This window comes from Pan paniscus, chromosome 1, assembly GCF_029289425.2.
Source record: "Pan paniscus chromosome 1, NHGRI_mPanPan1-v2.0_pri, whole genome shotgun sequence".
NCBI lineage: Eukaryota > Metazoa > Chordata > Mammalia > Primates > Hominidae > Pan > Pan paniscus.
The window spans coordinates 107,694,245-107,706,713 of NC_073249.2; the positions used below are offsets into that span (position 1 = coordinate 107,694,245).

At 36.3% G+C, this 12,469-nt stretch overlaps 1 protein-coding gene across 5 annotated transcripts in view; it reads right to left on the bottom strand.

Annotated features, from left to right (window-relative positions):
* Positions 1–8,194: 8,194 nt before the first annotated feature.
* The window catches only part of TSPAN2 (tetraspanin 2), a 42,494-nt gene continuing 38,219 nt past the window's right edge, over positions 8,195–12,469 (bottom strand). For 4 of the 5 annotated variants that reach the window (XM_055114358.2, XM_034930002.3, XM_008973518.5 and 1 more), the window contains one exon: positions 10,345–11,685. In XM_055114358.2, the coding sequence (XP_054970333.1) occupies positions 11,531–11,685 (155 nt within the window). In that variant the 3' untranslated portion in view covers positions 10,345–11,530. Of the gene's footprint in view, positions 11,686–12,469 lie in introns of all 5 variants that reach the window. The other variant, XM_055114359.2, reaches the window with a different exon arrangement.

Below are 12,469 nucleotides of genomic sequence, written 5' to 3' on the forward strand. Positions count from 1 at the left end.
TGTGGGTTTCATCTTATAAGGTAGAGTAGGCCCAGAGAAAAGCATAAGGACTCTAGCTATGGCTACTGATCTCAAGTCTTTGAATTAAAATAGAATTGGGAAAGATATCAAAAGCTATTCATTAATTCTACAAATAAATGTGTTCAAATGGATAATTGGTATCATAATGAAATATGTTCAGTTATGCATCATTTCTAGAAAGCTGTTTGACTTGTAATTAGCAAAAAATTCTCCTCGGCTCACACCTGTAATCCCATCACTTTGGGAGGCCAAGGTGTTCAGATCACCTGAGGTCAGGAGTTCGAGGACCAGCATGGCCAACATAGTGAAACCCCATCTCTACTAAAAATACAAAAATTAGCCAGGTGTGGTGGCACATGCCTGTAATCCCAGCTACTAGGGAGGCTGACGCAAGAGAATCACTCGAACCCAGGAGGCGGAGGTTGCAGTGAGCTGAGATCGTGCCACTACACTCCAGCCTGAGCAACAGAGCGAGACTCCATCTAAAAAAAAAAAAAAAAAAAGCAAAAAACCAAAAAACCAAAACCTCTCCTCATCAGAGTATTAACATAATTACAACAGATAATATTCATTACTTGCCAGGTATGCTAGGCATTTTATATTGGTAATTTCTTTTAATTTTTTTCCATTTAATATAAGAACATCATAAATTATACAGACAATGCTGCCTCCCGCCACAAACAACTACCAAAGCTTTGAAAGGATTTCTGATACATTAGCTAAAAACTTTATGAAATCAGCATAGATTATGCTTTGCAACATTCAGGACATGTTACTCCTGTTCTTCATGGTTCCCCTATCCCCAGGAGATAAACTATATGAACAGTGGATTCCTGGAATGTATTTAGCCTTTGCTGTTATAATGAGGATATTTTTAAAAATCATTTTGCATTGGTGAAGTCTTTTTACCTTTCAAAAGAAACTTACATATAATACCTTACAGGTACCTGTTACAGTAAAAAATGAAGGATCATGCTGAAAAAAAGTAGAAACCTTTTGTCCCTCTTAAAATCTAACTTAACATAAATTTGATTTGGATGAGCCCGAACTAAGATAATGCAGTTAATCTACTAGCTTTGAAGGCCCATGAGTGTTCTCTCCCAGGGGTGGCGAAAATGATGTTGTTGAAATTGAGGAGCTGGTGGTCAAAGAGGATGTCAAAGGGGCCATGAACCAGGAAAGCTGGGGTGTGGTGCACCTACTAAAGTTCCAGTGGCTTTCCCAGTGGCCGTGGAAACTCCATTTTACCCATGACAGAAGGGTACCTCTTCCTTTTCATCTTCAATAAACCTGTTTCAGAAGGGAAAACATGCTATCTCCTTCATTGCCATCTTCCCACCAGCCTCATTCTCACTTAGCCAAATCTATAAACACCGCTCACAGGGTAAGGAGAACAATTATAGTTGCTGACTGCATGGGGAACCACACTGGACCCTGCGTCAGTGTGCAATTTTATAGCTTGAATCATGGATAATAAAGGAGCAATTCTGCGGAAAAGAGGTATAATTTACATAAAAATATTAATTAAAATACAACTATAGTTGATCCTCAGTATCTGTGGGTTCTGTATCTGTGGATTTAACCGACTACAGATTATAACAATTTGGACCAAAAAAAAAAAAAAAATGGTTGCATCTGTACTGAACACGTATAAAATTTTTCTTGCCATTATTCCCTAAGCAATACAACATAACAAGTATTTACATAGCATGTCCTTTGAATTAAGTAAACAAGTAATCTAGAAATGATTTAAAGTATACAGGAGGAGCTAGGAAGTGGGGCAAGATGCTGGAATAGAACCCTGCAGTGATAGTGCCCCCTACCTGCAGGAACATCAAATTGAACAACTATCTACAAAATAAAGCCCTTTCAAAAGAACTAAAAAATCAGGTGAGAGATCACAGCACTTGGTTTTAATAAAATAACAAGGAAAGATGCATTAAAGAGGGTAGGAAGGACAGTATTGCATTGCCTACATCACCCCATTCCCAACCCCAGGCAGTGCAGCACAGAGAGAGAATCTGCGTGCTTAGTGGAGGGAAAGCAAAATATGAGGGATTTTGCATTGGCACTCAGAGCTGTTCTGACACAGAACACAACACCAGGCAGAATTTCTCTGATGCTCAAGAAGGGAGCACTTCAACCAGTCTCGGGGCAGAGGGGAATCTTTTGCAGCAGGAGGAGGAACACAAGTCACAGCCGGCTTCACTACAGGCTGACTAAAGTGGTCTGGGGCTCCAAATAAATTCAAGTGGCAGTCAGGCCATAACGACTTCCATCTTTGGGCAAACCCTGGTGTTGCATTGGTCTTGGAGGCAGTGGGATTGGGATGTGACCTGGTGCAACACCAGCTGCAGCAGCCACGAGAGTGCTGGTGTCACCTCACCCCAACTCCAGGCAGTGCAGCAAGAAGGGAGACTCCTTCTGCTTGGGGGAACAAGATGTTACTCTTTGTCTCGCGACTGGGTACCAGCCCAGCCACAGTAAAACAAAGCACCTAGCAGAATCTTGAAGCCCCTATTTCTAGGCCACTGCTCCTGGACCACACTTCTACACCCACTCCAAACCAGGAGGGAATCCACTGCCCTAGCAGGGCAGACCCAATTCTTGGCTGGCTTTACTACCTGCTGACAAAAGTGTCCTTGGGCCTTGAATAAACATCAGTGCAGTCAGACAATAGCAGCCATGGGCCTTGAGTGTCCTAGTCCTATGCTGGTTTGGGAGGTCATGGGTATCAGAGGCAACTCAGCGCACTGCCAGCTGCAATGGCCAGAGTGCTTGAGTCACCCCTCCCACAACACCAAGTGGCCAACCCCAGAGAGGGACTCCTGCTTGGGGGAAAGAGAGGGAAGAGAGTGAGGGACTTTTCCTGGGTATCCAGGGACTTCCCTTATTTTCTCCAAGTCCATCAGGGATGGGTATCCAGGAATCTGTAAGGAATCTTAGTGTACCTGGGCTTTGGACACCCTCTAGTGCTGAAATAGCTGTAATGACACAGGCTTACTGAACTCAAGACTCAGCTGCCTTTGAATTCTTAGAAGGCCTTCTGAAGAAGGATGAGGATAAACAAGGCCAGACTATGAAGACTGGAATAAATACCCAACTCTTCAATGCCAAGACATCAATGAGCATCCAAAAGCATCCAGTACAAAACTTCAGGAAAATATGACCTCACCAAACAGACTAAATAAGGGGCCAATGGCCAACATTGGAGTGGTGGAAATATGTGATATCTCAGATAGGAAATTCAAAATAGATGTTTTGAGGAAGCTCAATGAACTTTAAGAAAACAGACAGAAAAAATTCAGAAATTTATTAAAGACATTTAACAAAGACATTGAAATAATAATAATAAAAAAGAAATAGAAATCCTGTAGCTGAAAAGTACAACTGATTAACTGAAAAATGCATAATCACAGTGTCTCAACAGCAGAACTGATCAAGCAGAAGAAACAATGAGTGATTTCAAAGACAGGCTATTTGAAAATACAAAGTCAGAGGAGAAAAAAGAAAAAAGATTGAAGTACATTACGAGATCTGGAAAATAGCCTCAAAAGGACATATCTAAGAGTTACTGGCCTAAAGAGGAAGTAGAGAAAAAGATGGGGTAGAAAGTTTATTCAAAGAAATAATAGATCACTTTCTAAACCTAAAGAAAGTTATGAATATCCAGGCACAAGAAGGTTAGAGAATACCAAGCACATTCAACCCAAATGAGACTACCCTGAGGTATATAATGATTATGCTCTCAAAGGTAAAGGATAAAGAAAGGATTCTAAAAGCAGCAAGGGCTGCTTTTCTTTTGAAGCAAATAACATATAGAGGAGCCCCAATATGTCTTGCAGCAGACTTCTCAGCAGAAACCTTACAGGCCAGGAGGAAGTGGGATGACATATTCAAAGTGCTGAGGGAAAAAACTTTCAACTGAGAATATTGTACCCAAAAAAGCTATCCTTCAAACATGAAGGAGAAATAAAGACTTTGCTAGACAAACAAAAGCTGAAGGAGTTCATGAGCACCAGATCTGACTTACAAAAGATGCTAAAGGCAGCTCTTTAATCTGAAAGAATAGAATGCTAAAGTGGGACAAGAAATCATCTGAAGGTATAAAGCTCATTGGTAAAAGTAAATACACAAATTCAGAATATTCTCATACATTAACTGTGGTGAGTAAACCACTCATATCTTTGGTATGAAGACTAAAAGACAAATCTATCAAAAATAATAACTACAACAATTTGTTAAGAGATAAGCGACATAAGGGTGGGTGTGGTAGCTCATGCCTGTGATCCCAGCATTTTGGGAGGCCAAGGCGGGTGGATTACTCAAGGTCAGGAGTTTGAGACCAGCCTGGCCAACATGGTGAAACCCTGGCTCTACTAAAAATATAAAAAAAATTATCCAGGCATGGCGGCAGGCACCTGTAATCCCAGCTACTAGGGAGGCTGAGGCAGGAGAATAGCTTGAACCTAGGAGGCAGAGGTTGCAGTGAGCTGAGATCACGCCACTGCACTCCAGCTTGTGTGACAAAGTGAGATTACATCTCAAAAAAAAAGAAAAAGCGAGAGAGAGATAAACAACATAAAAAGTTATAAATGGAGACATTAAAAAGTCAAAAAGTGGGGGAAGATGAGTTAAATTGTAGGGTTTTTTAGTTTCTTCTAAAAACAACTAAAAAACTTGCTTGTTTTCTTCTTTTCTTTGTGATCAAAGTTACCAGTTTAAAACAAGTTATTATAACTATAAGATTTTTTGTCTCATAACAATCACAAAGCAAAAACCTATAATAGATACAGTAAAAATAAAAAGCAATGAATTAAAATGTATTACCAGGGAAGATAACCAGAAAGAAAGATAGTAAGAATAAAATAAAGGACTTAAGAACCAGAAAACAAACAATGAAATGGCAGTAGTGTTTACCCATCATTAATTACATTGAATGTAAACATGGACCAAATTCTCCAATTTAAAAGACACAGGGTGACTGAATGAATGAAAAAACAAGACCCAACACTTTGTCTCTTTTTAAGTCAGAAACTGCAAAAAGAGACAAAGAAGGTCATTATATAATGGTAAAGGGATCATTCTGCAAGAGGATATAACAATTGTAAATATAATTGTACCCAACATCAGAGCACAAAAAGAGAGCTAGATTCCGGTACAATAATAGTAGGGAACCTCAAAACCCAACTTTTGCCAATAAATAGATCATACAGAGAGAAAATTAAAAAAAAGAAACATGAAAAGTAAACTACACTCTAGACCAAATGGATATAACTGACATTTTCAGAACACTCATCCTACTGCTGCAGAATACACATTCTTCTTGCCAGCATATAAAAACATTCTCCAGGAAAGACAACACGCAAGGTCACAAAACAAGTCTTAGCAAACTCAAAAAATTGAAATAATATCAAATATTCGGCTGCAATGGAATAAAATCTAGAAATCAATAACAAGAAGAACACTGAAAATTGAATAAATACATGAAAATTAAACAACATGCTCCTCAATGACCAATGGGTCAATGAAGAAATTAAAAATATTTTTTAAATTCTTGAAACAAACGAAAATAGAAATACAGCATACCAAACCAATGGAGTACAGGAAAAGTAGTATTAAGAAGGAAGTTTATAGTAATAAATGCCTATATCAAAAAAGTAGAAAGACTTCAAATAGACAAACTAATGATGTACCTTAAAGAACTAGAAAAGCAAGAACAAACCAAATCCCAAATTAGTAGAAGAAAAGAAATAATAAAAACCAGAGTAGAGATAAAATGGACACTAAAAAACAATGCAAAAGAGCAACAAAATGAAAAATGAAATTTTTTAAAAGATAAAAAAATGACAAACTTTTAGCTAGACTAATTAGGAAAAAAGAAAGACCTAAGTAAATAAGAGACAAAAAAGGAGACATTAAAACTGATACCACAGTAATACAAAAGATCATTAGAGACTTTTGAACTATATGCCAATAAATGGAAAAACCTAGAAAAAATGAATAAATTTCTAAATACATACAATTTACCATGATTCAATCATGAAGAAGTAGAAAACCTGAGCAGATTAATAACAAGTAATAAGGTAAAAGCAGTAATAAAAGTCACCCATCAAAGAAAAGCCCAGGATCTGATGGCTTCACTGCCAAATTTTATCAAATATTTAAAGAACACCAATTCTACTAAAACTATTCTCCAAAATTGAAGAGCTAATTCAATGAGTCCAGCATTGACCTGATAGCCATACCAAACAAAAATACAACTACAAAGAAAATGACAGACCAATATTCCCGATGAACATAGATGCAAAAATACTCAACAAAATACTAGCAAACAGAATTCAAAAATGCATTAAGAAGATCATTCACCATGATCAATTAATTGGGATTCATCTCAGGGATACAAGGATGGTTCAACATACACAAATCAATAAACATTAATAGTAACAAGGACAAAAACCATATGAACATTTGAATAGATACTGAAAAGGCATTCGATAAAATTCAGTATCCTTCATGATAAAAACTCTCAACAAACTGGTGATAGAAGGAACATAACTCAAAACATTAAAAGCCATTTAAGATAAACCCACACCTAACATCACATATTGAACACGGAAAAATAAAAAATTAAAAGCCTTTCTTTTTTTTTTTTCCTTTGAGACAGGGTCTCACTCTGTCGCCCAAGCTGGAGTGCAATGGTGTGATCTCGGCTCACTGCAACCTCTGCCTCCCAGGCTCAAGCAATTCTCGTGCCTCAACCTCCCAAGTAGCTGGGATTACAGGCATGTGCCACCATGTCCAGAGAATTTTTGTATTTTTAGTAGAGACAGGGTTTCACCATGTTGGCCAGGGTGGTCTCAAACTCCTGACCTCGTGGTCCACCTGCCTCGGCCTCCCAAAGTGCTGGGATTACCAGCGTTAGCCACTGCACCTGGCCAAAAATTAAAAGATGTGGAAAAAGAAAACAATGCCCACTTTCACCACTTCTATTCAACGTAGAACTGGAAGTTCAATCCAGAGCAATTCAATGAGAGAAAAAAAGGGCATCCAAATTGGAAAGAAAGAAGTCAAATCATCCTTGTTTGCAGAAGACATGTTTTATATTTAGAAAAACCTAAAGATTCCACCAAAAAAATTGTTAGAACTGATAAATGAATTCAGTAAAGTTGCAGAATATAAAATCAAAATAAAAAAACAGTAGTATTTTTATATGCCAGCAGTGAAGAATCTGAAAAAGAAATCAAGAAAGCAATCCCATTTACAATAACTACAAAAAAATTTAGGAATAAATTTAACCAAAGAAGTGAAAGGTCTCTATAATGAAAGCTATGAAATGTTAATGAAATAAATTGAAGAGGACAGAAAAAAAATGGAAAAATATTCCATGTTCATGGGTTGGAAGACTTGATATTGTTAAAATGACCATACTACCCAAAGTGTTCCACAGATTCAATGCAATCCTTATCAAAATACCAATGACATTTTTTCACAAAAATAGAAAAAAAAATGCTAAAATTCACATGGAACCACACATACACAAAAACTCCTGAATAGTCAAAGCAATCGTTGGCAAAAAGAATAAAAGCTGGAGGCATCACACTACCTTCCTTCAAAGTATACCGCAAAGCTATAGTAACCAAAACAGCATGGTATTGGCATAAAAACAAACACATAGACCAATGGAACAGAATAGAGAACCCAGAAATAAATCCATGCATTTACAGCTAACTCACTTTTGACAAAGGCACCAAGAACTTACACTGGGGAAAGAACAGTCTCTTCAACAAATAGTGCTGAGAAAACTGGTTATCTGCATGCAGAAGAATGAGACCAGACCCCTATTTCTCACCCTACACAAAATTCAAATGTATTAAAGACTTAAATGTAAGACCTGAAACTATGAAACTACTAGAAGAAAACACTGGGAAAATGTTTCAGGAAACTGGTGTGGACAAATATTTTTGGGGTAAAACCTCAAAAGCACAGACAACCAAAGTAAAAATTGACAAATGGGATTACATCAAGCTAAAAAGTTTCTGCACAACAAAGGAAACAATCAACAGCCACTATGCAAAACAGTTTGGAGGTTCCTCAGAAAACTACCATATGACTCAGCAATCCTACTGCTGGGTATATATCCAAAAGAAAGAAAATCAGTATATCAAAGAGATGTCTGCATGTTCATATTTATTGCAGCACTATTCACAATAGCCAAGATACAGAATTAACCCGAGTCCATCAACAGATGGATAAAGAAAATGTGCTATATATACACGATGAAATATTATTCAGCCATGACAATGGCTGAATAATGAATAAAATCCTGTCAATTGCAGCAACACGGATAGAATTGGAGGATATTAAGTGATATAAGCCAGGCACAGAAAGACAAGTATCATCAAGATGAATCATGTTCTCAGTCATATGTGGGAGCTATAAAAATTGATCTCATGGAGGTAGTAAATACAATGGTGGTTACCAGAGGCTGGAAAGGGTAGCAGGCAGGGAGGGATGAAGAGGGATTGATTACTGGGTACAAAAATACAGTTAGATAAAATGAATAAGTTCTAATATTTGGTAGCACAATAAGGTGACTATAGTTAACAACAATTTATTATATGTTTTAAAAGGCCTAGAAGATCTGGAATGTTCCCAATACAAAGAAATGATAAATGTTTCAGGTAATAGATATCCCAATTACCCTGATGTGGTTATTACACATTGTATGCTAATATCAAAATATCCCATATATCCCATAAGTATGTACAACTATTATGTAACAATAAAAAAAATTAAAAAAATAAAGTATATGAGAGGATATGCATAGGCTACATGCAAATACTACACAATTTTATACAAGGGACTTGGACATCTGTGGATTTTGGTATCCACAGGGGGTCCTGGAACCATTCTTCTATGAATACTGACAGATGACTGTATATGCAGTAGGAGTCCTTAGGGTGTTGCTTTTAAGTCAACTACCAATAGTAAATTATAGAAGGGTTACCACTCTGTTTTTTTTTTTATCACATTATTTGATTGGTAGTTTGACATTTAGATAAGTTGCGTGAAGGTTTGTAGAAAGATATAATAGGACTTTAAGATAAATCAAACAAGCAATTTCAGTATATAGAAAATTTAATATGAAATCACTTAAAATATTTCAACATTAAGAAGTCTTAATTCAGTGCCTTGGCATGAGACATTTAAAAGCATGTTTGGGTCTAATCTCAAATTAGTTCAGGGGAACAGAAATAGCTGAAAATTTATGTATATGTGTATGTATATATATATACACACACATCTGTATATACATACATGTATATATTCAAATTATATACATATAAAGATATTTGTAGATTCAAGATATATAGGGATTATATATCTATATATATTATATGTGTGTCTATTTATACAGATATATATATATATATTCATCTTTCTGTGTGTGTGTGTATATATATCCACACACACATATAAAATCTATTGTTGCTTAGTGGTGGAATTCTCTAATTTTACTCATACGCATATTTTGGAAAGCTTATCCCTAAAAGGGGCACATTAATCGTACATGGAACAGAGCCCTTCTCTTCTACTTTAATTAATTTCATTTTAAATTTATTTATTTCTATTCTTCCACTTTTAACTATTGTAGTCTCCTTTAAAGTTGTTAATTCAGATAGGAAACTAAACTCACTTTTGTGGAATCAGAGATGATTCTGAGTTGGAAAGAACCCGAGTATGCACTTGGGCCTGTTTCCTGTCTTCAGGCAGAGAGATAAACTAAAGCTAAGAGAGATGGACTGCCTGTTCTTTGCCTAAAAGGTCACATTTCTCAACTACTGGGGTACAAACTATATTTCATGAAGTAATTTTTGTAAAATAATTTTTCTTTAGCTACAGACACAGTAAAGTAGCCATGTATAATTAAGTTTTTAGCTTGCCTCAAATATGACCTTTGTTCTTCTAGAAAAATTTCCTCCAAAATCAGTAGCAGTAGCAAGTATGGCAGAAAGAGAAATGTGGTTCTCCATTGGAGAGAGACTATTTCAAGCAGTTATATCTTTTTAGCAAAATGTTTTGTGAGTTTTTTGGGAGTGTGACACTTTTAGTGCACACTCAAAGACTTGTGTTTTCACTTGTATAGAAGTTCATCTGGGGGTTTCCAAAGCCTTCCGTATTTTCACTTATGTGTGGCCTTACAAAATGTAGTTTTTAAAAAATCTATGGTTTACTAAATGTAACACGTTAAAAATCACTGAAAAATTTGCCAATGTAAATCCTAAATTTGGGTTTACTAAGTTAAAATGAAGCGTTAAGACCAAAAAAAATTGAAAATTTTATTTTCACAGGGGATTTGCATAAAAAGAACATTATTTTTGTTCTGTGTATATATAAGTATTTTTGTTTCCTTAACTTGTTTCTGTTGCCCACACACAACTAGGAGAAGATGCTTTTCTTTATTTTGGTTTGGCCAAAGATGCTAATGGTTAAATTATGAAGGACTTTGTTTTACTTATGTTAAGTGGTGAAAATTGTAGTTAATCTATGAAGAATTCTCTAGGTGGCTATACAAGAAAAATACAAAAAGTTAGGAAAACATGTAAACGTAAGTTATGAGGTATTTCATAGATACAGTGCCCATAAAAATTCTCTTTCCCACAATTTTCAACTGCCAGATCTCTTGCTTTAGTCTTTTTTCCTTATATTTGGAGAAACAGAAGAGTTTGACATGAAAGTCCCTTTGAGGATGTGAGGGTTGCAGTAGTTTACAGCAGGGTCAGAAAATGAAAGTAATAAAGCAATATTTACATGTTTTTGTATAAGAACAAAAATATTTCCTTAAAAAGTTGTTAAAAGTTTTTTAGTCCTATAAACACTCACTTTTATAGGGCACATGATTGTCTGTGTGACTTCTCTTTCCAGAGGAAGACTTTTTTATTTTTAAATTCTAGGAAAGCATGACTTATTCAAATTGGATTTTCCATGCTATATTTAGTTTTACAGATGTGTTTAGTTCTAAAACTGTGGTTTACTGTATTCTGGGGAGAGCATGTATATAAAAAAACCCAGGAAACCCTTACACCCAACTTAGACACAGTCAGTTTTAACACTCCACTGTGATCTCTCAATTCTTACAGCTTATTACTTCCACTAAGAAGAAATCTCTGAATTCTCTGCATCTAATTTTCAATGGCTACAGTCTGAGAAACTGACCCATTATCACTTTTTCTAAATAGCCAAGTTCTCAAAGTTTCTGAAAGCTCTTTGATCTTTTTTTTCTGGGAGCAAAATAGGTTGTTCCTCTTATATAACAAGAATCAGGAATTCCCAGCAAACAGATTTCATTACGTATAAAGCATATTCCAGAAACACGCAGATCACACATGAATATGCTCTCAGTCATCATAAACAGGCATTCACTCAAGGGGTAAACCAGTAATGAGCCAAACATACGTACTCATGCAAATGTACAATTGACAGCAAATTATTTTAGATCCTAATGTCATTTCAGTGTTAAAAATGAGCTGGGAGACAGCTCCTGTGACATTTGGTATGAAAGCTTTAGATTGCAATTTTCATGTAGAAGTAGCTTCATATCACATCTCGTGAGTTTCGTATCGCACAGCAGAGGACCATGCTGAATATCATGCCAAAGATCTGAAACAGAAGGAAACACTCATCAGTGACTTTGAAATGTGTACTGATAGGTAAAAAGTTCAGCAGACTTCCTGGGTGTCTAACTCAAGTTAACAAATAATTATAACCAATAATTACCAGTCACAAATGATATTTTAGTATGTTACTTAAGGTTGGCTATGGGGTAAATAATTCTAGATTAACTGTTTAAATGTGTATTATTATTGTTAACAAGTAACAAGGCTCTGCTTTAAAAGAACCTACCCTGCTTCAGAATTATAGAACCGTTCTGAATACCTGTGAAAGACAGACACAATACTGGCTTTGGAATTTTATATTTCAGGTTAATCCTAGATCTCTTTTATATGTTTATTTTGAAAACTGTGTCCATAACCACTTGTTGTTTAGATATGCTTGTGGTCTAAATAATTTTCTATTGCTGGAAAAGCTCTGATTTTTTACAACAGTGTCCATACATCCAAAAATGGAGTATCAGCTGGGTGCAGTGGCTCATGCCTGCAATCCCAGCACTTTGGGAGGCTGTGGTGGGAGGATCGCTTGAGCTCAGGAGTCCTAGACCAGCCTGGGAAACATGGTGAAACCCTGTCACTACAAAAAATAGAAAAATTAGCTGAGCATGGTGGTGTGTCCCTGCAGTCCCAGGTGCTTGGCAAGCTGAGGCGGGAGGATTATTGAGCCCAGGAGGTCGAGGCTGCAGTGAGCTGTGATTGCACCACTTCACTCCCTGGTGACAGAGACCCTGTCTCACAAAAAAAGAAAAAAAAAGTGGAGCATCACTTCATTC